At 36.4% G+C, this 27,268-nt stretch overlaps 1 protein-coding gene and 1 long non-coding RNA gene across 4 annotated transcripts; one reads left to right on the forward strand and one right to left on the reverse strand.

Annotated features, from left to right (window-relative positions):
- Positions 1–789: 789 nt before the first annotated feature.
- LOC5569951 (ammonium transporter Rh type A) lies at positions 790–21,764 on the reverse strand. 3 transcript variants are annotated; one of them, XM_021849689.1, is made up of 6 exons: positions 21,354–21,764; positions 1,989–2,776; positions 1,720–1,929; positions 1,569–1,662; positions 1,247–1,481; positions 790–1,090 (listed from the first exon to the last, which is right to left on the reverse strand). In XM_021849689.1, the coding sequence occupies exons 1-6, from the start codon at positions 21,529–21,531 to the stop codon at positions 1,045–1,047; spliced, it is 1,551 nt and encodes a 516-aa protein (XP_021705381.1). In that variant the 5' UTR covers positions 21,532–21,764; the 3' UTR covers positions 790–1,044. The 3 variants fall into 3 exon arrangements, with proteins under 3 accessions (XP_021705381.1, XP_021705382.1, XP_001658851.2); XM_021849690.1 differs by having other exon boundaries at positions 1,309–1,481; positions 21,354–21,762; XM_001658801.2 differs by lacking the exon at positions 1,247–1,481 and having other exon boundaries at positions 794–1,090; positions 21,354–21,549.
- On the forward strand, positions 12,990–13,831 carry LOC110677891. The gene is made up of 2 exons (XR_002501261.1): positions 12,990–13,091; positions 13,155–13,831. It is a non-coding gene; the product is annotated as an uncharacterized LOC110677891 (long non-coding RNA).
- Positions 21,765–27,268: the final 5,504 nt, after the last annotated feature.

The raw sequence follows: 27,268 nt of genomic DNA on the forward strand, positions 1-27,268 counted from the left end.
TTACTTTGATCGACAATGAGTACAGACGAATTACATGAATCCACTCGATTTACAGAATAGACCCCTTAGTGTTCTTATGAGCACTTCCACAGTTATTAACTGAGAGCTTTCTTTGCCGAAGTTGTCATTTTCGCATTGGTATATCGTGTGACAGGTACAATGATACTTTATGCCCAGCGAAGTCAAGGAAATTTCTATTACGAAAAGATCCTAGACCAATCGGGACTCGAACCCAGACATCTTTAGCGTGGCTTTGCTTTGTAGCCGTGGACTCTAACCACTCGGCTAAGGCAGGCCCCACCCCACGTTATAAGTTGTTGAAGCAATTAACGGCTTCATTAAACATTATCATTTCAAAAGTTCAAACATTTGTTTGGGTCCATTAGAGAAACGTTATCTAATTCCAATTTTATTGGTAAATACAAGTCATAGTCGCGGTTTTGAACCTTGCATAAATTATTTGACGAGGATTCTATTTTACAAGACAGATGGTACTTAAGGTGAAGATAAATGGAAGCCAAAGTTCAAATTTTCAAGAGCACGGATCTGGAGAACCAAACATCCGTTTAAGCTGAAAACCTAATCGATTGGTCACTGGCTGGTGGTGACCAATCGATTAGGTTTTCAGCTTAAACGGATGTCTGATTCTCCAGATCCGTGCTCTTGAAAATTTGAACTTTGGCTTCGATTCATCTTAAACTTAACTTAACCAATTAAGTATCGCGCAGTTCATATCCACTCAGAGAACTAGAGATGTCAAATACTTCATAAAATGAATGTAAAACTCTGTTTCAAAGGTTAGTAAATCCTTTATTCTCTGTTTTCATTACCACAATAGGTATTAGTTTGCATTGTACTCACATCAAGCTCATTTTTATTTTACACAACAAATTATAGTTTTTTTTTTCGTTTTAGTAAATACTGACTGGGTGCTCTTCGCTCGAGCCTAGGTGTTTCATTCGGCAAATAATTTAACTTGCGTTCGTTGAAGCCGTAGTGTTGCTTTCAGCAGGCGTCTCCCAGTAGGCATCATCCTTGTGGTGCTCATCCTTTTCCAGTTGGCGCATGGTCGGCGACTTCAGGACTAGGCCTGTTGAAGTAGAATAGCAGATGTTGGTCTCATTTAATTAGAAACGATAAATAAGAAGAAACAACAAATAAACTAAATGATTACATAAACACACTGAGTGAACAAAAAGCACACCAAACGTGTACACAGTTTTTGAGGGGGTGAAGGCCGAATTACTTGTTAAACTTTTTCTTTGCTCGTTTGAATATGATATCCGCTTTTAGGATAATGAACGGAACCTGTGATGAACTGGCTAATCGTACAGTTGGGTGAGCGACTCGCGGTGTATCCATAACGTTCTGGATCGCAACAGTACCGGATTCCGGCGGTTCTACGCTCCACCAGATGTCGTCTAGGAAATGCTCCGGCGGTTTTAGTATGCCTCCGAAGAAGCGATGCCGCAGCACCAGACCTGGGTTAGTGTTAGGTTAGTTCGTAATAATGTAGTTGGGTTAGTTTGTTTAGTTGAGAACTGACGACTACTCATGAATCTAAGTACCTGTGAAGAGACCGCCTACGATGGCAATCACAACCGTGAGTAGGATTGCAAACAACTGGAAAGCCCCTTGTTTGGCAGCACTTCGACCGTAGCCCTGCAAATTTAGATTTGGTTTTAGGAATTTCATTTCTAAATATCCCAACGATCTTACCCCAATGACCATTTCGTGCATATCTTCCTCGCTCAGTGTCGAATTCTGCTTCATCGCTGGGAATATTGTGGTTAGCGTATTTCCGTAAGTTTCCGTTGTGGCCAGGGAAGCATAGATGGCGGAGAATACAGCCGAAAGCAGAGCTGGCATTCCGTGTAGGTTGTTAACTCCACAAGTATCAGAAATACGTAAGCTGGACAGCATTGCTGGCTGTAAAGCAGATTTCAGAATAATCACGAGGTTTCTAAGTTTAAGCAACCAATTATTACCGTTAGGAATCGATATCCAAGGACCGAGATTACTCCAGCAATAACTCCTACCATGATCGCTCCGAAAGGATGGATCAGAAGATTACAAATCGATCCAACGGCAACACCTCCAGCCAGGGTTGAATTCTGCACGTGAACCATATCGAACTTCTTCTCATGGGCCACTAAAGCCGAAAATACAAATGTTGTGACGGTAGCGCCTGCCAACGAGAGGTAGGTATTGATGATAGCACGTTCCTGTTCGGCTCCATCTACCAGCGCCGAGTTGAAGCTAGGCCAAAAGATCCACAGGAAAATCGTTCCAATCATTGCAGTGATGTCGGAGCTATACGACGAACACTCCATGGGTCCTGTTTTGGCATTCTCCTTGTTCGGTCGCAGCATGAAGCTCACCGCCAATCCAAAGTAAGCTCCAAAAGCATGTACGGTAATCGATCCTCCAACATCCGCGATTCTCATCAGTTCGATTTGCAGGAATTCATTAGCTGCGAAGATAGCGATTTCGATAATGGCCATCACCAATAGCTGCATCGGAGTTGTACGACCCAGCAGGGCACCCATACTGATCAGCACAGCAGCGGCGGCAATATCCGCACCGATTAGGTTGTCCAGTGACAGCGGAATTTTTCCGTCTTCCATTTCGTAGCAACCGCGCATGATGATGGCCCACTGGATTGCGAGGGCCGCGACTAGTAGGTTCAGCCCAGAAGCGCTGAATCCGTAGCGCTTGAGGAACGTCATCAGGAATCCGAAACCGATGAAGATCATCACGTGGATGTCTTGGAAGTCTGTATGGAATAGAAAGGAATGAGCAATTACAAGATGTAAGCTTTAATTTTAGCCATTTTTTCTGGGTTTTCTGATGCAGCACATTAATTCTTAAGGAAAAATAACTTCTAAGTCGGATTAAACTTAAACCTAACCTTCAAAGGCACTAATCTTGCGTACAAAAGTGCAGATTGTATCGCCTTCAATGAATTTTCCACAATTGCTCGCCAGTAAGTCATGATCAGTTGGCAACAAAAATGGTATGGAGGGGATTTGAGCAGGTGATTAACATTCTATTCTCGGATCGAATGAGTCGTTGAGATTTTATCAAGGTAATATGTCGCCTGACGTCAAATCTTCACTCTTTAGGCTCGTAGGGCCCGAGGAAAACCAGATCAGGAAGGCATAAGAGATGTGTTGGAATTCGATTACACGTGCCTCATCTTGAAACTTGTAAAGACAATTGTCGTTTTCGTTTGACCCTTCCTGTATATCGTTTTACTTGTCCACCTCGTCAACCCCTCTAGTTTTTGTTGAATCGTTGTATGCACATTTGTCACATTCGACATTTTTGACGATTTTGAGTTAATACCGTGGAACGTCATCAAATCGCAAATAGTTTCGAGTTTGAGATTATTCTAGAAATTTCGAACGAAATACCAAGTTGTTTTGTCACATTGCTAAATATAACCGCAAATATGGGCACGAGTTCACCATACTGCCATTTCAATTTGCGGGTTTCGTGGCCGTGCGGGTAGTGTTACCAAGCATTTAGTCGCATCGTGTCAAGGAGTGTGAGTTCGATTCCCGCTTAAGTCCGGAAAACTTTTCGTCAGGAAAGTATTTCGACTGTGCCACTGGGCGTTTCACGCTAGTCCGTTGTCTACCAGAAAATGTCTAGAGCGGTGCTTCCTTAAAAGGGCAAATCGTCCACTGGAAGCATTAACATGTCGGTGTCTTTAAAAACTAGTGAAGATATAAATCTGATTTTTACACATTTTATTACTGTGCCCAACAAGAGCAGATTGCTATTTTTTTATGAATAATTTAATTATTATTGTGTTGATTACGTAACATTTCTTTGAAGCTTCTCCTATCAGTCTTGCACAAATCGCGTTATTTTTGAGCGACTTTGTTTTATAAAATTTGTTCTGTGTCAGAAAGTGCGTATTTTAAAAATCTGAAAAAAATATATTAATTAGCGACCATATGATAATTGATCAGAATATCACTTATTCAAATTGAAATTTTAAACTTAAGGATGTGAAAATCCGATTTCGTCCGTGGTCGATTTGAAAATGGTCGAAAACCATATAATTATAGTTACGTAAAAACATGAATAAATAAAAAATAAAGTTGCCTATCCAAGAGAATAGAGATTAACCTCACGTAAATCTGAAATGTATGATTTTTATTACTATTTAAAATACGTGAAGAGTTATAACTTCGTGATGTTGTCTTATGTGGAAAGAAAAATACGAGATTTCTCGAATTTTACCATTTTTCCAATACTTCTCTAACAAAGCCAAATAAAATTTCAAACAAAAATTTATGTAAAACATTATTTATACAATGTACTTGCACTCACCACGGCTAAATTACTTTTATAAAAACATATATTACTGATTATTTTTCATCAAATACAGAATGTAGGGTCTGTGTCTTTACCAGATAAGGATTGATTTCCTAGGATCAAAATTTTCAATGTAAACGATTATTAAATCAAGCAAATACCGTTTTGATTCATATTACGGACACTTAAGGCCTTAGTGAAGTATAACTCAGCATAGAGTATACAAAATAAATCATTCTGTATGATTTCACAGTGTTATCGAGCATCGGAAACCCTTAACTTTCGAATGGTGGGTAAAGAATACGCTTCCGCAACTTGAATAATTTTAAATAAATCGAAATGTGTTGCATTTTCATGATTTTTATTTCGGACGCTTCGTCGTTTTTGCCTCATATTCCGGACACCTTGATTCGAATTCCGGACAGCTCATGGAAATCGGTAATAGAAAAGTCAAACTATCAGTTGAAGTCGTCAAACCACTAAAGAGTCATCTTAGGCAGTTGGACATTATAAGTTTGCATAGATTTCTATGGAAAAAGCTTATTAAAACGAGCCTCGAAAGTGAGAACTTTTGAACAGAAAAAAATTGAAACATTTCGAGTGAAATGTTTCCCATACAAAGTAGAGTGTCCGGAATTTGAAGCTGTCCGTAATATGATTCAAAACGGTATATCACAGACGCTGGTTGAAATAGCATTTAGAAAAATACAAAAATATAGAAACATTTGATTGTTTGGAAAAGTACTATGATTTTCATTATCAAAGTCGTGCCCATGTTTTCTGGAATACCCTATAACAATCACATTGGGATTATACATGGGCCTCATAATGTTGTAGTAATGAAATTTCTATCAGTTTAATTTTCTGTCTTCTCACTAAATACGCTATATTGTACACAGTTACAGCGTAAAATAAGTATTGTTGAGCTCTTGATATTTTTTAGAAATTTTAATTTCTTCCCATACTGGCGAAATTGCATACTTGGTAATCCTACTAACTCAATGACTACTTTTTTGAATGTTACATATATGCAGTTATGAGCAGTACAGGTGGTCAAAGTCCGCTATTTGACTGACAAGCAGCATCATTCGCTGTCGATCATTCAAATTCAATTCCAAACAAAATTATGTTCCCTAATCCCGACCAATCCGTGAGTTTCACGATTTTAAAAAACTAACATATTACATTATGACGCGATATAAATTTGTAGAACAAATCTAATAAACTCGGTTCCGTTATGCTTGACGGCGCTTGAGCCTACTAGACAAGCGTTTACATAAAAAATAAACAACGGTGCACCATTTTATTTTGGTTTTCTGGTTCTGGTTCTGGTTTTTTTTTTTACTTTACCATCAGCTTGGTCCTGCTGCGTTTACGACTACGGATATCTGGGCTGGCTATTAGAGTGGTTCAAAAAATTGTGTTTGCTCCACACCGCTCATTAGATTCTAGATCAAATTCTGAGTGTCCTCCCAAAATTTGAGCTCATTTGGATAAAAACTCAAACTGCACAAGCCCTTTAAAGTTTATATGTAATGGCTGACGTATTTTAGTTTGCTATTGTTTATTCTTTAAATAAGCTACATAACTTAGAAACAAGAGAAAGGTATTTCGAATTTTGATTTATTTTCCATAATAACGTTATGTTCCCGTGAGTTCTTTTAAAAGGCAGGAAAGGATTCATTCAGGGTTGCCACATATACAAATCTATTTGTATTTTACAGATTTTCAGAAGTATTCTGTTACCAAGAATCTGTATGTACAGATTACAGATTTTTTTTTTTAAATCTTACAGGTGTACAGAAGAATTTTGCCAAAACAAATTTATACAGATTTTTGAGCAAAAATGAGAATATACATTTTTGGAAACCTTTAATTTTGAACTGAAGAGTGAAAATTTTGAATTGCAGTTATAAATGATTGGTATTGCTTTGAACCTATTGTAGAATTTTTGTTTCTTATTCAATTTTCAGGGATACAGATTTTAAATACGGATATTTTGCTCCGGGATACAAAAATACAGATATTTAAAAAAACAGACTTCAATGTTTCAACCCTAGTTTCCAGCGAGAGAGATGACAGTTTGGCAGCTTACAAAAATATTCGTCTCTTTTAGCGGTTTAGTGGCAGTATGAGGGCAATTGAGATGCTCGGAAATCAAAGCATGTTGTGTATTCGAGATGCTGATTAACGCTTTTAAAGCTTTTGTTATTTCAAGCCACCTTAGTAATCAGCTTGCTAAATTAGGGTAGTGAGCATATCGAATGCAATTAGAAGACTGATTTACGCCTCATTTAAATGCTTGTTGGTTACCTGGAATGCCAATCACCGGATTTTGTCAGAAATCCGCGCAGAAGTTGAAAATACCTAAACAATCCAATTTTAAGCTTTTTTTGATGATTTGTTCTGTTCTAATACAGGGGATAGGCAAAATGATTGAGATAGGCAAAATTTTGCCTAAATTCAAATGCTCATAACTTTATGAAAAATTGATGAAATTGGATGCATCCGGAAGCATCCGACGGCAAATTTGGTCTACTTTTAGGAACTTGGCCATGCATATTGGCCACTGGATACCGGAGATGTTCCGGATTTTCCAAGGTCATGTCTAAATGTCATTTTTTCTTTCGCTTGTATTTTTGAGCGGTGTAAAGTTGGATAGATGTTTACTATTTTCCTAGAAACTAGAACTAATAGGAGGTTGAATGCCGCCGGACGCATCAAGATTGGTTCGAAATCTTCAGAAATATGACCATTTCCGTAAAATGGTTCCGGAAAACATGGTCAGTCATGTTTGTATTCCCAATTATGTAAATACTATCCGGAACTATATCCAAGTGGGCGCTAACCTTAAAAATGATGTTTCCAGCAACATATCCAGAACCATTAGATGTATAGTCCACTTTATAGAAGGTTCAATTAGGTTCAATTGGGGGAAGTGGTCAATTAGGAACATATCTGGAACCATATCAATATGCGCATCAAACTTCATGATTTTCAAAGGTTATTCTTTCCGAAGCATTTCCAGCATCACCGGCTGCCATGACGACTCTATAGTAGGTTCCAGGTGCCCCCGGGGATGTGGCCAATTCAAAACATGCCCGAAAACACATCAGTATGAGTATAAACAGCAAGATTTTTGAAGGCTATGCTACAAGAAGCATTTACAGAGCAACATATTTAAGTTAAGATCGAACCCTTACCGATCCTCAACAATCATCCATACACCAATCGCTTTATTGGTGTATCATCATTTTCATCATTCCCGGCAACAACAACAACAACGACGACGTCCACCACACCGACGACGATAGCCCAGCTAGTAGAACGGAAACAGTAGTCTAGCATCAGCATTTCATCACCCGACAACATAGGTAGCATTTACGTGAACAACCACCGAACGAGACCACTAAACGAAGCCACAGCCCTTTGGACCCGCGGCATCAGCAGTTCTTCCACAGCAACAGCATAAGCATTGCAATAGGTAGTGAGGTTTGATCGTAATTAATAATTGAATAAAAGTTCAGTCCGTTTTAGGCAGTAGATCGAATAAGTTCTTTTTTTAAAACTTAGTCTGGGTGACACCCTTCTTCACTGGCGCAGTCGGCAGTTCTAGCGTGGAGTAGTTAAAGTGTAGTGAAAAGTGTTCTTATCCGAAATCATCGGCGGCTTACCGAAGAGCAAAGGAGGAAACACCTAAACTACAGATTTTAGTGCACCGGCGGTTTACCGAGACACCAAAATCATCTTTAACGAAGCTTCACACCTGCTAGAAGACATCGAACCATCCGAGGGAATATCGGACATCGAACCATCCGAGGGAATATCGGACAATCGAACCATCCGAGGGAATATCGGACAATTTAACCATCCGAGGGAACATCGGATAAAACCGTAAGTAGAATTAAGCTTTTTTATATAAGTGATTATCAGAGTGATTTAAGTGAATGATCAAAATAACAAAATATAAGAAAAAAATATCCATTACAGTGATAGAAAAATAATTAATTTAGCTTTTTTTATTTAAAACAAAAATCTTAGAAAACATAAATTCTCTTCACCTGTATTTTTTTTTACCATTTTTTGAAAGGATTTTTTTTTAAATCCTAGAAAACATAAATTCTCTTCACCTGTATTTTTTCTTTTTTACCATTTTTTGAAAGGATTTTTTTTTTATCAATTTTAACTTCAAGTGTGAAAAATGGCAAAGTTTGACGAGAACCGCGACTTGATCACTATCCAAGTCGGGGAGTTAGAAACCCAGATCAGAGAATTAATAGGCATAATGCAACAACGCGACTCTAGAATAGCAGAGTTGGAAGCGTTCGCTACGCACCAACAATCAATTGCAAAAGAAGCCGCTGTTGTTCAGCAACAAAACTCGGTAGAAGGCGCCTTGCGAGCCCTTCAGACCCCCCAAATTATCAGGATGTTGCCACCATTTGATGGTAACCCCATTAAGTTACACTCATTCATAAGATCTATTGATGATCTTATGCCTGAAATTTCAAAGGTCAAGAACACTCCAGCTTACACTGTATGGCTTCTTGCCATCAGATCCAAAATTATAGGAGACGCTGACAATGTTCTAGAATTTTATGGCACTAGCACAGACTGGGACGAAATTAAAAACAGTCTGATTACACACTACAGCGACAAAAGAGATGAAGTATCTCTCACAAAGGACCTGTTTAAAATTACACAAGCGGATAAGGAGATTGAAGATTTCTATAAGGAAATAACTTTTATGTTGTCCCTTATGGTAAATCAATTAAATTTAAACGAACACAACAGTGACGTAAGAGCCGCGAAAAATCTATTTTACCAGGAAATAGGCCTGAAAGTGTTTCTTGCAGGGCTCAATGAACCGGTAGGCACTGTCATCCGTGCTCAATGTCCCACATCGTTGAAAGACGCTTTAAGACGATGTATTGAAGAAAGAAACTTTTATTATCACAAACAAAAATCTTATACCCCACCTGTCCCTACTAGGAACAAATTTCAAAACAAATTTTCAAACCCATTTTCAAGATTTCAGCAAACTCCAGTAACACAAAATTCGTTTCCAAGTTACCCAATCCAAACTAATCCATTCCAACGCGTTGCACCAATCCAACGTCCACAACAACTACAGCACACCCCTCAACAGTTCTCTCCATTCCAACCTCAAGTACCATTTCAACGTACATTTTCTCCCAGTCAACCAAATCATTCTCAAAGACCACAACAACCTGGCCCATCCAATCCATTCAACCGAAATCCTAACCAATTTAGTAAACCTCCTTCCGGAACCTATCGTCCTCCAAAACCCACTCCAATGGAAATCGACCAGTCATTGAGAAGTTTAAAAGTAAATTATATGAATAGACCAAATTTTCATGAAGTAAATTGGACAGAACCAATCGATTACTACGGTCAATATAGTGAGCCATCTAACTGTTACCAATATGATGCAACTAATTATGAGCAAGTTAATATCAATAATAGTTCCGAAGAACAACCCGTTACTGAACCAGAGGGTGATACCTTAAATTTTCAGATGGAATTGCCCGAAACACCAGAAACATGAACAGTAATAATTTTCTACCCTATATAAAAATGAAAACTAAATTTGGCGAACTAAAGTTTTTAGTTGACACTGGTGCCAACAAGAACTACGTGGATCCTGACAAAATTAGTACATGTTTTCTGAAAAACTGTACACCTACAGGAGTCAAAAATATCAATGGGAAACACAACATTAACAAATGTGTTGAAATCGAAATGTTTAACCAACCACTAACCTTTTACGCTTTGAAATTCCATCCATACTTCGACGGACTGATTGGATACGAATCACTCAGAAATCTAAAAGCAGAAATTTTAACCTCATCTAATACTCTCAAACTCCCTACTACATCAGTTAACATGCTTCGAAAATACCCCGATTAATTTAGTCGCAATCTAAATGCATATGAAGAAATTCCATTACCTCTTAAAACGAATGTCCCGAATGGCGACTTTTTCGTCGAACATCCACTTCCTCTAACAAACGAAGTAATGATTCTACCAGGACTCTACACAGCAAAAGACAACAAAGCTACAGTTCTTTTGAAAAATTGCTGTGAAGTTCCAGTGAAAATCAGCCCTAATCGACTCATTTTCTCTGAATTGAATAATTTTGAAGTAGTGCAAAAAGTTGAAAATTATGAACCTGGATACGTATTTGATAACACATCAATAGATCCTAGATTGAAAAATCAGCTTCGAATCGACCATTTAAACATAGAAGAGAAGCGAAAATTGATCAATTTGATTTCGAAATTTCCAAGTGTTTTCTATTTGGAAGGTGACAATCTAAGCTTTACGAACGTCATTAAACATAGAATAGAAACCAAAGACGATCTACCCGTTCATGCAAAAAGCTACAGGTACCCCTATTGTCATAAAGAGGAGGTACAAAAACAAGTTTCTAAGATGCTGTCTCAAGGCATCATACGTCCCAGCACGTCTCCTTGGTGCTCTCCAATTTGGATCGTACCAAAGAAATTAGATGCATCTGGACAACAGAAGTGGAGATTAGTAGTCGACTATAGAAAACTTAATGAAAAGACTATAGATGACAAATACCCACTACCCAACATAACCGAAATATTAGACAAACTAGGAAAATGCCAATATTTCACAACATTGGACCTAGCATCTGGCTTTCACCAGATCGAAGTTCACCCAGATGATATCCAGAAAACAGCCTTTTCCGTAGAACATGGATTATACGAATACTTAAGAATGCCATTTGGACTGAAAAATGCTCCAGCAACTTTTCAGCGTGTCATGGATCACGTACTCCGTGACCTAATTGGAAAATGTTGTCTTGTTTATATGGATGACATTATTATTTTTTCTGTTTCTCTTCAAGAACATATTGAAAATTTGACAAAAATATTTATGGCATTGGAAAAAGTAAACCTCAAAATACAGCTAGATAAAAGTGAATTCCTTAAGAAAGAAGTGGCATTTCTAGGCCATATTGTGACAGATAATGGCGTTAAACCAAATCCAAGCAAAATCGAAGCAATTCAAAATTGGCCTATCCCCAAAAACCAGAAAGAACTAAGAGGCTTTCTAGGAATTTTAGGATATTATCGTAGATTCGTTCGCGATTTCGCCAGAATAACAAAACCTCTCACTGCTCAACTGAGGAAAGGTGAAAACGTAGAGCACACAGATATTTTTTTAAAAACATTCGCTGCATGCAAAAAACTTTTAACTCAAAGCGATATCCTTCAATATCCAGATTTCGAAAAACCATTCGTGTTAACCACAGATGCTAGTAATTTTGCTCTAGGTGCCGTTCTATCCCAAGGTGCTATTGGACAAGACAGACCCGTAGCATATGCGTCTAGAACATTGACGAAAACCGAAGAAAGATATTCAGCAATAGAAAAAGAATTATTAGCGATCGTATGGGCAACTCAATATTTTAGACCCTACCTTTTTGGTAGAAAATTTACATTATACACGGATCACCAACCTTTAACATACGCACTAAACCTCAAAACACCCAATACAAAACTAGTTAAATGGCGTCTACAGTTATTAGAATATGATTTTGAAATAAAACACCGACCCGGTAAGCAAAACGTTGTCGCTGATGCTCTATCGAGGATAACACATGATATCAACGTGAACGAAGATGATTCCGACTCAGACGACTGTTCAGTGCATTCTGCTGATACAGATGACTCTGAATTCATCAAATGTACAGAAAAACCAATAAATTTTTTTCACAACCAAATTATTTTAAAAATTGACCCTAACGAATCTGAGACATACGAAGAAATTTTCCCTCGTGTGTACCGAAGAACTATTACGAAAATAACATTTGGTGTACCACTTTTAATTCGAATTTTGAAAGAATACATGGATCCCAGACGATCAAACTGCATTATGTGTCCTGAAAACGTGATACAATCCTTACAAATTGTATACAAAAACTATTTTAGTAGATGCAAAACTTTCAAACTCTGCATATCACAAAAAATTCTCATTGATCTACCAAACTTAGAAGATCAAAACTCAATTATCGAGGATACCCACGAAACAGCTCACAGAGGTATTCGTGAAAATCTGGAGGAGATAAAAAGGAGATTCTTTTTTCCTAATATGAAAAGGAAAGTTAGGAAGTACATCATCCTATGTGATACTTGTAATAAAGCAAAATACGAGAGAAAACCTTACAAAATTAAATTTGGTGAAACCCCTATACCGAAACAACCCATTGAAATTATTCACATAGATATCTACATCGCTCAACCAAATTTGTTTTTATCTGTAGTAGACAAGTTCACAAGGTATGGAACATTAATCCCAATAAAATCAAGATCAATTGCGGATATACGAAAGGCGATAATAAAATACATAACACTGTACGGCACTCCAAGCTTGATTGTCTCGGATAACGAACCAGCAATTAAGTCCATCGAAATTCGAGGACTACTCTCAGATCTCAATATACAACAATATTTTACTCCTTCGAACCACAGTCAAACAAACGGAATAGTCGAAAGATTTCATTCGACAATAACCGAAATTTTTAACGCTAATAAACACAAATACGGTGAAGTGTCAAACAAAGAAAAATTTTTAATCGCATGTTCTTTATACAATAACAGCATCCATACAGCTACCAACATGAAACCACGGGAAATTTTATATGCAGCCAAAAATGGACAGGAGAGACCGATAGAAATGGAACGCCTTGTTGAACTTCGTGACAAGTTGTACGACGAAGTTCAAGTACAACTAACCAAGACACAAAACTCACAGAATCCGTACCACAACAGGAAGCGAGAGGATCCGCCAAAACTAAAACAAAACGAATTGGCATACAACCGCATCCAAGGAGTGAAGTCGAAAATTAAGGACCGCTACCAACAAGTGCGAGTACGATCTAACCGGAAACACACGTACAAAGATATCCTAAGTCGAAAATTGCATAAAGAAAAACTGCGACGAATCCGAAAGTAACACCACAGAATCTCTAATGTGTTTTTTCATTTGTTTTCTCTTTTTAGATGACGTTTATTTGGAATATCCTGATAACAACCACATTCCTTACTCAGCTATCCCAACCACAATCCATCCACGTCATTAATCTCAAACAAAACCCCGGTCTTTTAACCATAGAAACTGGCAACAGTTTTATAAAAATAGGCAATCACAGATTGTTTCATATCCTAGAACTGGATAATTACGAACCTATTTTTAGAAAATTGCTTGCTAATATCCAAGGAATACGGACATTCTCAAATTTTACTGATATGTTTGAAATCTTAGAATCGAAATATGGAACCGTTCACAGTTTATTCAATAATCTTCGGCCAAAGCAAAGAAATAAAAGAGGATTATTTAATTTTCTCGGAACTCGAATAAAAAGAATTACAGGAAATATGGACCATAACGACTATGAACAAATTTCGAAAAATATTTTTGAACTGCAGATCAAGAACAAAAGACTTATTAACGAAAATAACGAACAGCTTAAAATTAATCTACAACTCCAAAATAGAATCAATTCCATTATCAACCGTTTAAATCAACTACAGAGTGAAATAACTAAAAACATTATATCAGCTAGATTTGAAAACGAAACCAACAAAAACTTTAAATTATTTAGAGAAATTTTGAAAATCAATTACAACTTAGACAACCTTAAATCACATTTAGAAGACATTTTTGAATCAATTCAGTTAGCAAGAACTAACATTATTCCCAAACAAATACTTTCAATTGAAGAGTTAGGATTTGTTTCAGATATATTAGAAGAACAAAACATTAGGACGAACAGTTTAGATCAAATTTATGAATATTTAGAATTGTCAGCATTTTATAACCATTCAAAACTAATATTTGTTGTGTCAATTCCAAAAATAGAAAAAGCTATGCACACACATTTTATCCTAGAACCTCTTCCAGTAGTAGATAAAATTTTAAAACTTCCTGCTAATGCTGCTTTGCAAAGCGACAACAGAACATATTTCATCAAGAAGGATTGCCTGCGAATCGAAAGGACAAGGCTGTGCAATCTAAGCAGCCTAGAGGACATTACCGGCGACCTATGCTACTCAAACCTACTAAGAGGACTATCAGGAAACTGTACTTTCGTAAAATGCTATCAATCAACGGAGATCAAAGCGATCATGGACAATTACCTTGTCGCTAAAAACATCAATAACACAGAAATCGAATCGAATTGTGGTCTTTCAAAACGAAACTTATCTGGAACGTATTTGATAGAGTTCCACAATTGCTCTGTCATAATAAATGGCACCAAGTTCTCAAATGTCGAAGCAAACAAATCAGAACCGACATTTGTTATGCCATTAGATGGTTTACATATCAATGAACAGACCCTGGAAATCCAGAATAATATAGAAGAAATTCACATCCATAATAGACATCGGATTGAAGCATTAACTAAGGAACACAAAATTCAGACATACACATCTCTAAGTATGTCGACCGTATGTTTTCTCCTAAGTATCGTTGCAGGTCTTTCATGGATTTCGAGAAAACGCAGACAGATATCTCTTCATATTGGAGCATCCATGGAGTCTAAAAGCAAACCAGAAATTAAACCTGAGACCAGTACAATTCGGGACGAATCGTCTCCAAAAGGGGGAGTAGTTAAGATCGAACCCTTACCGATCCTCAACAATCATCCATACACCAATCGCTTTATTGGTGTATCATCATTTTCATCATTCCCGGCAACAACAACAACAACGACGACGTCCACCACACCGACGACGATAGCCCAGCTAGTAGAACGGAAACAGTAGTCTAGCATCAGCATTTCATCACCCGACAACATAGGTAGCATTTACGTGAACAACCACCGAACGAGACCACTAAACGAAGCCACAGCCCTTTGGACCCGCGGCATCAGCAGTTCTTCCACAGCAACAGCATAAGCATTGCAATAGGTAGTGAGGTTTGATCGTAATTAATAATTGAATAAAAGTTCAGTCCGTTTTAGGCAGTAGATCGAATAAGTTCTTTTTTTAAAACTTAGTCTGGGTGACACCCTTCTTCACTTTTATATAACCACTGTATAATAGTTTCCATGGGCTCTGGGGGGATGTGGTTATGTTCCAAATTGGCCACATCTCTAGGAGCCCATGGAATCTACTATAGTGTGGTTATTTCATCTTGTGGTTCTGAAAATGCTCCTCATCCTCCAAGTCACATGGATTCTATTGTTCATGGTAGAAGGTGATTCTTAACATGGGAACGGCCAAATTGGCCAAATCCCCCGGGCACCTGGAACCTACTATAAAGTAATCATGGCAGCCGGTGGTGCTGGAAATTCTTCGGATAGCATAAGCTTTGAAAACCATGAAGTTTAATGCCCATATTGATATGGTTCCAGATTAATCCAGATTCCTAATAGACCACTTCCCCCAGGGCACCTGGAACCTTCTATAGAGTGGTCTATGTATCTAATGGTTCTGAATATGCTGCTGGAAACATTTTTTCTAAGGTTGGTACTCACTTGGATATAGTTCTGGCTAATATTTACATAATTGGAAATACACACATGACTGACCATGTTTTCCGGAACCATTTTACGGAAATGGTCATATTTCTGAAGATTTCGAACCAATCTTGATGCGTCCGGCGGCATTCAACTTCCTATTAGTTCTAGTTTCTAGGAAAACAGTAAAAATTTATCCAACTTTACACCGCACAAAAATACAATCTCCGGTGTCCAGTGGCCAATATGCATGGCCAAGCAAGTTCCTGAAACTAGACCAAATTAGCCGTCGACTGCTTCCAGATGCATCCAATTTCATCAATTTTTCATAAAGTTATGAGCATTTGAATTTAGGCAAAATTTTGCCTATCTCAATCATTTTGCCTATCCCCTGTAATATTGTAAATTAAAAGTCTTATCTTTGAATTTTCTATGAATAGATCATTGAATATAGTTTTCGCCAGGGCTCACCGCTTCAAAACAAAGGCGCCACTGTATATGGGATTTAGCATTGTGACAGCATTGCTGTTCTGTCAAACACACAAGGCTACGGTGACGCTATCTATGCTTTTCATAGTGGCCGTTTTGGTTATTTTAATTTGTGGACTCACAAAACACTTAGAAAAATGGGACTGTTTCATAGTTGTGTCAACCGTTTCTACACAGAAGATGTCTTTAATTTGACTGAAAATAATATAATTCAATCGGGTCATCTATGCTACCTTTACAAAACGTTTTACGCAGATATTTAAGGTGTTATAATTTTTTTCAATGTAAACAACACTTTTTTCATATTTCTGGACTAAAAAGCGTAGATTCTTTCCGTTTTCCTTTGTTAATTTAAAGATTAGACTATGTGCCTATGAACCAACAGTTTCTTTGACTTAGCTCCATTAAAAAAATGCCTGAGGTCCAAAATATATACTTTTATGGCCCAAAATGTAAAAAAATGTAGGGTCCAAAATATTAAAAACCAATGCTTCGTGATTGACTTAATTTCTTACCTAATGTATTTTGGACTATATACCAGTGTGAGCATTTTTATTTTACGGAGTAAAGTTTTCTCCACATTTTGATATGTTCATTGACTTGGTTACGCTTGATATGCTAAATAATTCATTGGTACAAAAACCCAAAATCATTTCGTTTGAGGATTCAAAATACGACCATTACTTTAAGTTCTGGGGAGAACGGTGATTAAGTTTTCAACAAAATTTCGTTAAAAATATCAACAAACCCGTTCCAGGAACAATATCCTTTCTAAAAGCTCTTTTCGATCAGTTACACAAAACTAGTTCTATTATGAACATTCTTTCCTCAGCGTGGAGAGATGACCGAGAGGTAACGGTCACGGTTCTCGCTCGCTAGATCGGTGTTTGAATCTTGCTTCCTATTTTTTCAAGCCGATGGAAATCGAATACAAGGTCAAGTTTCAGTCACCGCTGACTTTTTTTTTTTAAAAAGATTTAATTGTACACAACATTTGTATCAGGCTTAATGTACAGCTAAAAAGACTTGATATTACTTGATTTTTTGCTGTGCTGTGTGATCAAGCTCTATTCATCTGTTCGTCACATTGCGCATCGTATTATCTTTACTACGGCTATGTTATAAACTTGAACAGCTTTCTTCTCTGACGCATCCAGTGTTGCAACGAAGCACATGTTATTTGACGCATCACATAGATTCACAGTTGTATGGATTAGTCGCGATTTTTTAAACGCCTTTGAGTCACCATTATTTGGTTGTGGTGAGGCAAATGTTGTAATTAATGTGATTAACACTTAATTATCAACTGTCTTGTTGTAACATCTGTGACAATGTAGCAAAGAAGCTGTAGGTTTCTGTTTTTAGTTGCTGACATAGTCCAATCAAACACAGACAGTAAGATGAGCAAAAATATTTCGAATCTCCTAGAAGCATACGCTTCGATAAGTGATGTTATCACATTTTTTGGTAGTTCAAGATACGCAATCGTTATTATTCAGAAAACAATCACGCAGATGGAGAGCATCTGCTATGATGGTAATCGAACAGATAATGATAACAAAATACGATAAAATGTGTTCAATGCACGAGAGACTTTTTTTTATATTTTAACGTATTTCTGCCTGGCGTTGTTAAAGATCAAATTCTTGGGTAAAGGTTTAGTATTAACTAAATAATTAGTATAAATGCAGTAATAATTCATGAACTTCTTCATGTTTTCCTTTAAATCTGTCAGGAATTTCTCATGAAATTCATGTGGAAATTCTTGTAGTTTTTTTTTCAGGGAAATCTACTCAAATCAAAATTATTGCTTTAAAAAACACTAGGGGGATTCACTTAAAGCTGCGTAACTTGAGATTTTGCGTAATTATAGCGAAGAAATATTTCAAATGAAATATTCCTCATTTGACTCAGTGCGATGTCAAAAGAGTAATTAAAAATCTAGTTACCTACTGCAAACGTATGCCATTTTTGTTCAACAATTGTTGTTGTTTAAACGTTTGAACTTGAAAAAATGGAATGGAATGAATGGTAAAATGGAAGGTTTCTGCGTAGATTTGGCTGCTGTTTCATTAATGTAATTTGTCTTTGATGTAATTGTGATAGGTACATTTTAGAGATGAAAAATATAATGTCGCAAGATGAAGTGTTGTTAAGTTCTATAGTTGTGTTGCACAATATTCAAATAATAAGGTGCAAGAAAATTTAAACTGAATCCGATTAAAATAATGGGCTTCGATAACAATTGGGTTGCATGAATTGGGTCGAGCATTTATCAAGGAATATAAGGAATTTAACGCACACCTCGTGCTTGAAACGCAATCACCGCCGTCAGTTGCATCACTCTCTTCTCCCCTGGGGCCACCTCCTACAGGATGTCCGCAAATTATCCGTACTAACTTTGAAGACATGGCTCTATTCAATCAAGCAAAATAAATTCAATTTTCTTGCATGGATTTAAACATTGACTTATTATATTCTTAAGAAGTAAGTTTGACACAGTTCCGATTTCAAATAATTTCAAAACCAACCCAAATGTATTGAGGTGTCTTAAAGAGAGCTGTTTTCTGAGCTTTATGACGGAAGAGAAATGTCCATAGAACTCACTGGATTTGAACCGTACAATTTTCTATTTCCAGTCTAACCTAAAGCCACTAACCTGTAGATTACTTCAAATAATGATAGGACATTTGGATTCATCTCTTTTAGGTTTTAGGAATAACACATCGCCAGTATGACTACCGGCCCTCAGGAAAAACGACTTCGAAAAATTTAAATTTGCCTATCTCAGTAACAATCAATTATTTCGATTTTTTTTAAGTTGTATTTTGTGTTAACATATAGATGTATTATAAAAGGTACATGGACATTGAATTTTCATTGTTTTCAATGCGAGATCATATTTCCAATATTTTGCTGTTCGGATAATTTGCGGACACCCTGTACAAAGGCCCTTCAAATTACTGGCAAAATTTATTCTCATGGTTGCTCTCCTGGCATTTCAGACCGTTTCAGGTATTTTTGGATCACCTAGTGATCAACATTTTTACTCGTGAATCTCCTGAATCTCAATCCATTTTTTGCTGACTTCATTTTCCAAATTGGAAAAATGTTTGTTTGTTATTTAGGTACATGACGATAGTTGTTACGATTAATAACGCCTTCCTAGATTGGAAAACTAACGAATCTCAACCATTTGAAATGTTTCCTTCACAGTTTACGCAATTACGTGAAAGATTCTAGTTACTCAGTTTATTACGATATACGCGAGGGTTTACGCCGTTAAGTGATTACCCTTACTAAAAATTAATTAATACATTTTCCATGAATTCTAACAAAGATTCCAAAATAAACTGTCTTAAGAATTTCTCCAGAAATTGTCGAACAAATATACCAAGTACCTATTCATCTAAAATTAAAAAAACAATCATCCCCTAACATTTCTCAACCAATCCCTTCAGATATTTACTCTTGATTTTTTCTTGGTCTCACACTCGCCATTTATCTCATTTTTCAGAAATCAATATTATATTTACTCATGAATTCGACTTAGTTCTTGTCTTGAGATATCCACAAGATATTTTTTAGTACTTTTATTTTTGTTGTGTTTATTGACATACCGATTTTTGCTCAAAGTAAGAGGAAAAATGTAGATGAAAGCAATAGAAATTAAAATAGGTGCCGTGAGGGAACGGCGAAAGAAATTGAACTAAAAAAAGAGGTGTTTTGGATAACTTGCCAGTTTGTTTGTGCAATATTTTGTTTGTTTTTCGACTGAGCAAAATTCAAGTAATTTCTAAGCTGGGATGAAAATTTCAGGTCAATCGGAACTTCAGAAAACGAGATCTAGATCTCTAAACCGGGCTATTTTGCTAGAAAAATGACCAATTACTTTATGAATCCTTCATGATCTATCACAAAGTTTTTAAACATTTTTTGAGGAACTTTTTATGGATTCCTTAGTAGAACTTCAGAAGAATTTTCCAAAACTTTTTTGAAACGTTTTTTCAATACTTGAATTTTTCATGTGAGTGGTACTATTGTTGGCAGCTTTTCCATAAGAACTGTAAGTGAATCTGTTGTTCGTTTTCTATTCTATCGGCAACTATCGACAACTGTCGACAACTTGAAATCAGCTTTGTTTTGTGCTATATTCATTTATGTGGGATTAAAATCAGATGCTCACTTTCAGTCCACTTTTCAAGTTCTATTTGAGTCCCAAAATAACAGTGCAGCTCGTTTTCTGAAACTTTATTTTTGCGCTTGTTATTCGATGTTTTTGTGAAATAATAAAATTGTCCAAAAAATCCGAATGGTTAACTTTTAATAACTTGTTTTCACAAGCATTAGATTGTTTCATGATCTTTGGATTTTTTTTCATCGTTAAATAGATTTTTTTAATAGGTGAACTCTTTGAATAACTTTGAACATTAAAAAGCTTACGCTAAATTATAGTTTCACCGATCGAGATAAAATCTAGTACAATTGTTCTGGAATCTAAAAGTGAACTGAAGCGAGAATTTTAACTTTCCATATAATTATATCCTACGCTAATATTCAATTCTACTAAAGATGATTCTTGCGATTCTTATTGTTTTTTTTTTGAAAAATGTCACAACTTCAACTAAAAAGTTAATATACGTTGCCTTTCGAATGCGCCATAGAGAGTTTCAATTGGACGTGTAATCACAGAGATATGCACAAAACACTTTTGTATGCTTTTAGGGGGTGAACCCAAACTTTTGCACTGGAGTTCCCGTCCAAGCTGAGATAGAGCATGCTACTAAGCTTAGTGTTTTTATGAACACTTCCACAGTTATTCAATGAGAGCTTTCTTTGTCATTTGTGGCAAGCAAGTCGAGAAAATTTCCAACCCTAAAACATCCTCAACCAGCGGTATTCGAACGCACGACCCTCAGCTGAATAGCTGCACGTTGCATCTGGGCCCCTCAGGAATCACATCTTGTCTTCAATTCAACACCCATATTTTAATCCTACCACACCTGCCAATACTCACGTGGGTACTTCGGTAACGGTTGCTCCTCATGGGCTTCCTCCATCGCAGCGGATACGGTTGCATTTTTCGGCAGCAGATCCTTTGAGTAATCCGTGAAAAACCCAAACACGATAATGAACACTATCTGCACCAACAGCAGCAGCACATATCCGGATACAGACGATCCAGGAGAATGCATTTTTCCGATCACGTGTTCACCGCTCGGAAAGATCAATGTTAACACCGAAAATCAGCGCTACCGACGGAAGTTCAACAGCAACTGTTCGCCAGAATTGTCTTCACCGTGCCTAGCCTATCCGTTCGACCGCTCGCGGTAGACTAATCCCGAAGATCGTTCTTGCCAAATTGGATGGTTGGTCGAAACTGACTCAAACCATGCTGATGGTACGCGACACGGGATTCGCGTACGGCAGCATTACGATTACGGCGATTATTTTGATGGACAGCAAACAAATTTCTGAAGTGGATTATCTCTGGCTGTATCCAGGCTCCCCCTCCACCCAATCTGCAGACGGGTGTAGGAGGCACGGTGTGTCTAAAACCGTTATTAAAGAAATAATGACCATAAATTCTACACCTACCATTTGAAAGTATCCAAGCATCCTTTCTATTACAGTCGACTCTCCACGTCTCGATGTTCTACATCTCGATATCTCTCCCTATGTCGATGATATTTTCGGTCCCCATCATTCTGCATACAATTTTACCCTCCATATCTCAAAATCCTCCTTATCTCGATACCTCCCTCTCTCGAGGTGATTTTCATTCCCGATGTTCTCTCCGTATGTTGATTTGCCCATTTTAAAAGGTCACTAGACTAGATTTTAGGGATTCATAACAATTTGGATAGACGAAATGACGTCTGTTTGTTTTAATTTTCTTGGTAACGGAGTGATTTTCAATCTAGTATTCATTAAAAAAAATGTTTTAAGCCTCGATCTCTCCCTATCTCGATGGTCCCTTCGATATCGAGATGTGGTGAGTCGCCTGTAGTTCATCGATAAAAGTGTACGTTATGGTGATTAGAAATTTAGGGCCATTTTCATATTATCGTGTTTTGAAAAAAAAAAAAAAATAAATCCTGTACTCCTCCTGTACATAATTTACCATTCAAAACTGTGATATCCAACATCTTCAAAAATTTAGTTTATATAAGATTTTCACTCGGTATTCAAATGATACAGTATTTGAACATGTTCTTTGAAAATTCTACAATAGTTTATAGCATAAAATCAAAATCACCAAATTTGAAGTATTGGGCCTATTTTCAAGAATATTTATACCTTGATTCTAAATCAGTGCTTAGAGTTACAAAATTAAAGGTCAAATAGATGTTCGTTAAATTTGTATCTTTTTTAACGATAGCGTTTTGTTTGTAATATGCGTAGATTTTTCTCTAGTCTTCGACTTTTGAGAAACAGAAAAAGTACAGTGATTTGTAACTGTAGACTTAAATCCATGGGCTTTTTATACATTTGATTATGCATGGCAGCACATCATGATTTGACTTAATTATAAAATGTCTGATTTTTATTTTCAATGAGGAAGATAATGTATGCTATTCAAATATTTTATTTATGAGTTAAGAAGAATTTGATTGAAGATATGATAATTATATAAGGTTATTACTTTTGCTTTTAAATTTTGCTACCAAAAAAAAAAGTTCAACTAAAGCTCATATAACTTTTCACTTTTGCAACACTCAAAGCTATCTATGTTTTAATGGTAAATTTGGACATTAATTTTTAAATCATAATATGTTGAGTAAGATAATGAACTGAAAATTCATTCAAACGCCATGTACTAATGTCAATTATTAAAAAAAATGTTGCAATTTTTCTTCACAAAAGTTTACCGTAAAATGGGGGTGAAGTTGATCACTATTGAGTTATTTTGTTCAAAAAAATTTAGTGGGATGCAACTATTATCATCCAGGTATTTTTTAAACCAGTACTTATAGGATATTTACCGAATTATGTAAAGGAAATTTTGATAGAATCCTATAAAAATATCATAAATAATTTTTAGAAGTCAAAAAATGAAATTTTCGGATTTGGGGTAAAGTTGATCAATTACTGTGATAGGTTTAATAAACTAAAGGCATATGCTATTCACTAAATATGGGATCACTGAATCTGAATCAAGTCTCAAAATTCTTACAACCCACTGATCAACTACGCTCTGAATTACGGTACCAATTCTCACATAACTTGTAATCTCGCCCTAAAAGCCATTGGTAACCGAGTGTGTAGCTCCTTGTTTCTAAGCAAATTAATGATCCAGGATGAAAACTATCACCACTGAGAGATAGAAGAGGATCTTCTCTTCATTGTAACATTGTTGAATAATGTGTGAATCCATTCATTTGCTCGGTAACAACAAGCTACACAACAACACACTCGGTTACCAATGGCTGTTAGGGCGAAATCACAGGTTATGGTAGAATTGTTTCGATTAGATTTCATACCGAATAAGTGTTTTTAGCAAGATGGTGGAAACTTTGATTTGTTGTTGTTAGTAAATCAAACAAAATAAACTGAAAGCTTTAAGTTAAAACCAAAGAATCTAATCTGAAACTACAGCCAATGACAAAAGTACCAAATGCAGTTTTCTCATACAAAATGCTCAAGGTTGGGGCTCTGTATACAGTGTTGGGAAACTCGTGCTCGCGAGTAAATAAATACTCACTCACGTACTCGTTTGCGAGTAATACTCACGCTGTGAGTCACTCATTCCTTACTCTAACTCACGCGAGAGTATGACGTCATAACTCACTGCGAGTATTACTCACGTAAAGAGTAATACTCGTAGTGAGTATGACGTCATTACTCTCGGTGAGTGAGTAAGTTACTCTTTGTGAGTATGGTGAGTAACCAATTTCCATAGCAAAATAAAATTGTACATTAGTATGTTCTATACTAGGTGGAAGACTGTAAATGTTAATAATTCAAAGTGTTTACAGCTGCTATCGACTTCAGTGTGTATTGTGATGTGCAGTTTTATAGTATGGTTGTTTAAACTTTACCGTATTCAGAGCCAGTTTTTCAAAATGGAAAGTTGAATTGAAATATGTATTAGTAAAAATGGAATAAGGTACCGTGGGGCAAGTGGGTAATGGAAATCGTATAGTAGAGATTACTCAAATTCTAAAGACTTTAAAATGAAATAAATGAGGTCGTCTTTATTTTTCAACTTGACTCCCACCAAATATAAACAGTATGCTAAAATTGATTTTTATGTAAAAATGAAAAAAAAATACAGAAAAAGTTTTTGCAAAATGTCCTTTTTCACTTGCTCTACAAGATTTTGAACAATAAATTGAAATTTAGTTATATTCACGATTTCTATTAACTTCAACATTAGTTAAGGCGTCTTGTTCCTTAGGTAAGTAACATGTAAACAAAGAAAATTTTATTCTTGTCAATTCAATTTTCTTCTGTTCAGTTTCGGCTCTGTAGAATTTTCACCGGTGTTTCTAAGAAAGTCGGATATGACATAAGATAACTCTTCGGGAGAAATTATTTTTTGGAACGGAATCCTTCAATAGTATTCGGATTCTTTTTTGTGTGGATAGACCCATACCCCATTTTTATGTTTTCGACTAGCGCTTTACATATACATTCCATGAGATTCCCGTGCGTTCTCTTATATTGAAGCTTTTCAATCAACGTTTTCCTTTCAATCGGCTGTCCGAAGTAGACACATCAATATCGTCTGGCAATCTCTTTTAGAGAAGTTCCATGATTAGTAATAGCTTTTATCGCTTTGAGTATTGTGTTTCTTGAAATTGCGAACCTTGTTTACTAATAGCTACCTAAAAAAAACACAAATTCAATCTCTAATGAGAAACTTTTTACTTGCCCCACGTGATTAGAAAATGCTCTGAATGGCCTTAAAGGTTTACGCATAAGTTTGAAACGTGAATACATATATTCAGTAACATATACAAATTATTTTCACTTACCCCATTTACCCACTTGCCGCGGGATACCTCACATAAATTTGGTTTGCGATTGGCATCTTGCCCATTTCATATGTAATTTCGCTTTTGAATATTTTCAGCAAACCTTATGTAATTTGCAAGTTTGTTCTAGAAAACTTGTATGCAACGTTGCCGAATAAAGATTTCTGATCAGAAAAATGTTCGGAATTTATTATATTTTGCTTGGTTTCTATATAGATACTGAATGATAAGTTTATCCTCATTAAACCATTATACGGGCCTCTGATTATTGTTTGGTCATCACTGTTATGTGGTAATAGCAATTTTGCATAATTTTTCAATATAGAATTTTTAATAGCGCTGTTCAAGGAACAGACATTTAAAAATGTATCATTTTAAACGTTTAATCTAGTCCCATAATGAATAAAAAATAAATTAAAAATAATTTTCTGATTTTTTTAACTTCTTTTGTTTGATTCTATCTAAGACATATGGCACCTGACTTATTGTTAGATTTGTGGTACTCTTTTATGATCTATGTGTTGTCAGAGAACCGGAAAAAAATGAAAATTGAAAAGCTGGTGCTGAAGTTGTCGCACAAAATATTGCTGGCAACGCTGTTTGGCAGACCAATCAGCGGCTTATTAGTTTTGGCACGAAACTCAGATACGTTTTGTCTAGTCTCTATTTCAGGTTTTTATTATTGCAGTATTGCTGCATATCGTAAAGTAGAGAATAAAAAAATAGTCAATTGGCAAATAAATAAAGCTCATAGTTGATAAATGTGGAAATGCTCATATCATAAGTAAATTAAGCTAAAAAGCAGAATCGGGCACAGTAGAGGTGTAACGTCAGAAGAAAAGAGCATTTACGATGCAACATGCGCAGCGAAACACCAAACATAAATTACAGCTTGTGTTAAAAATTCATATTATAATAACGTTTTGCGTGCATCGAATAGTTTTCAGAATAAAATTTTCATGTTATCATTTGAATAAGGTCACCCCAAGAATAGCCTTACTTATTACTTATTATTTAATTGAGCCATTCGCAAGCTTTTAGAATATTTACAATATTTTAAGTGAGTAAAATTACTCACGAGTGAGTAAATGTTAGTCGAAAACTCACTCACGAGTATGAGCTGTACAACTGAAACTCACGACTGAGTATACTCACGCGAGAGTTCAAGCTGTACAACTCATACTCGCGAGTGAGTTTGCAGTTTTCAGTGAGTACTCACGAGTTTCCCAACACTGTCTGTATATCAACTTATGGTATTCATTTGTAAAAAAATTTCAGACGGTTGTTCGAAGATAAAAATACTGCGAGATTAACCGTATGGCCAGGTCCGTCCCACTCGGGCTCAGATTGGGTACCACCACCCTCGGTAGAACAAAAGGTACCCAAGTTTGACAGATTGCAGTACACTTTTCACGGCATTCTAGAAAATTTTGGGCAACTGCAAGGGACATGGAGGTCTTTAATTTGTCTCTGGTATGGCTGCCACGCGGTTGGTTACGATTCAACATCTTCGTTGCAAAAATTACTGTGGTTCAGAAAAGCGTTAATATCCTCGAAATGCTGTTAAAAATGTTTCAGCATGAAGCAGTATGATTTCCCATGTTTTTGGAGGATTTCCTGCTAGAGGCAGAGTTGCTTAATATCAATCAAATCAGCTGATGGATGATGGTCTAAAACTATCAATATCACTTGCGAGCTATCAATATCACTTTGATTTGACAACCAACAGCAGTGATGCGACATCGCACTCTAGATCATAATCACTGCGGAATGAGTGATCACGTGGTTATTATCCATGCTATTAATGTTTTTCAGTGACCAACAAATAGATTCAATCTATCTGTAACACTGTCAAAAATATCGTACTGATCAATTGCCCTTTTATCTGCTTAATTTAAGGCTAAACTTAACCCATCAGTGATATCCATAGTCTATCGCCATCAATGCACTA

The sequence above is a fragment of the Aedes aegypti genome, chromosome 3 (assembly GCF_002204515.2).
Source record: "Aedes aegypti strain LVP_AGWG chromosome 3, AaegL5.0 Primary Assembly, whole genome shotgun sequence".
Taxonomy (NCBI): Eukaryota; Metazoa; Arthropoda; class Insecta; order Diptera; family Culicidae; genus Aedes; species Aedes aegypti.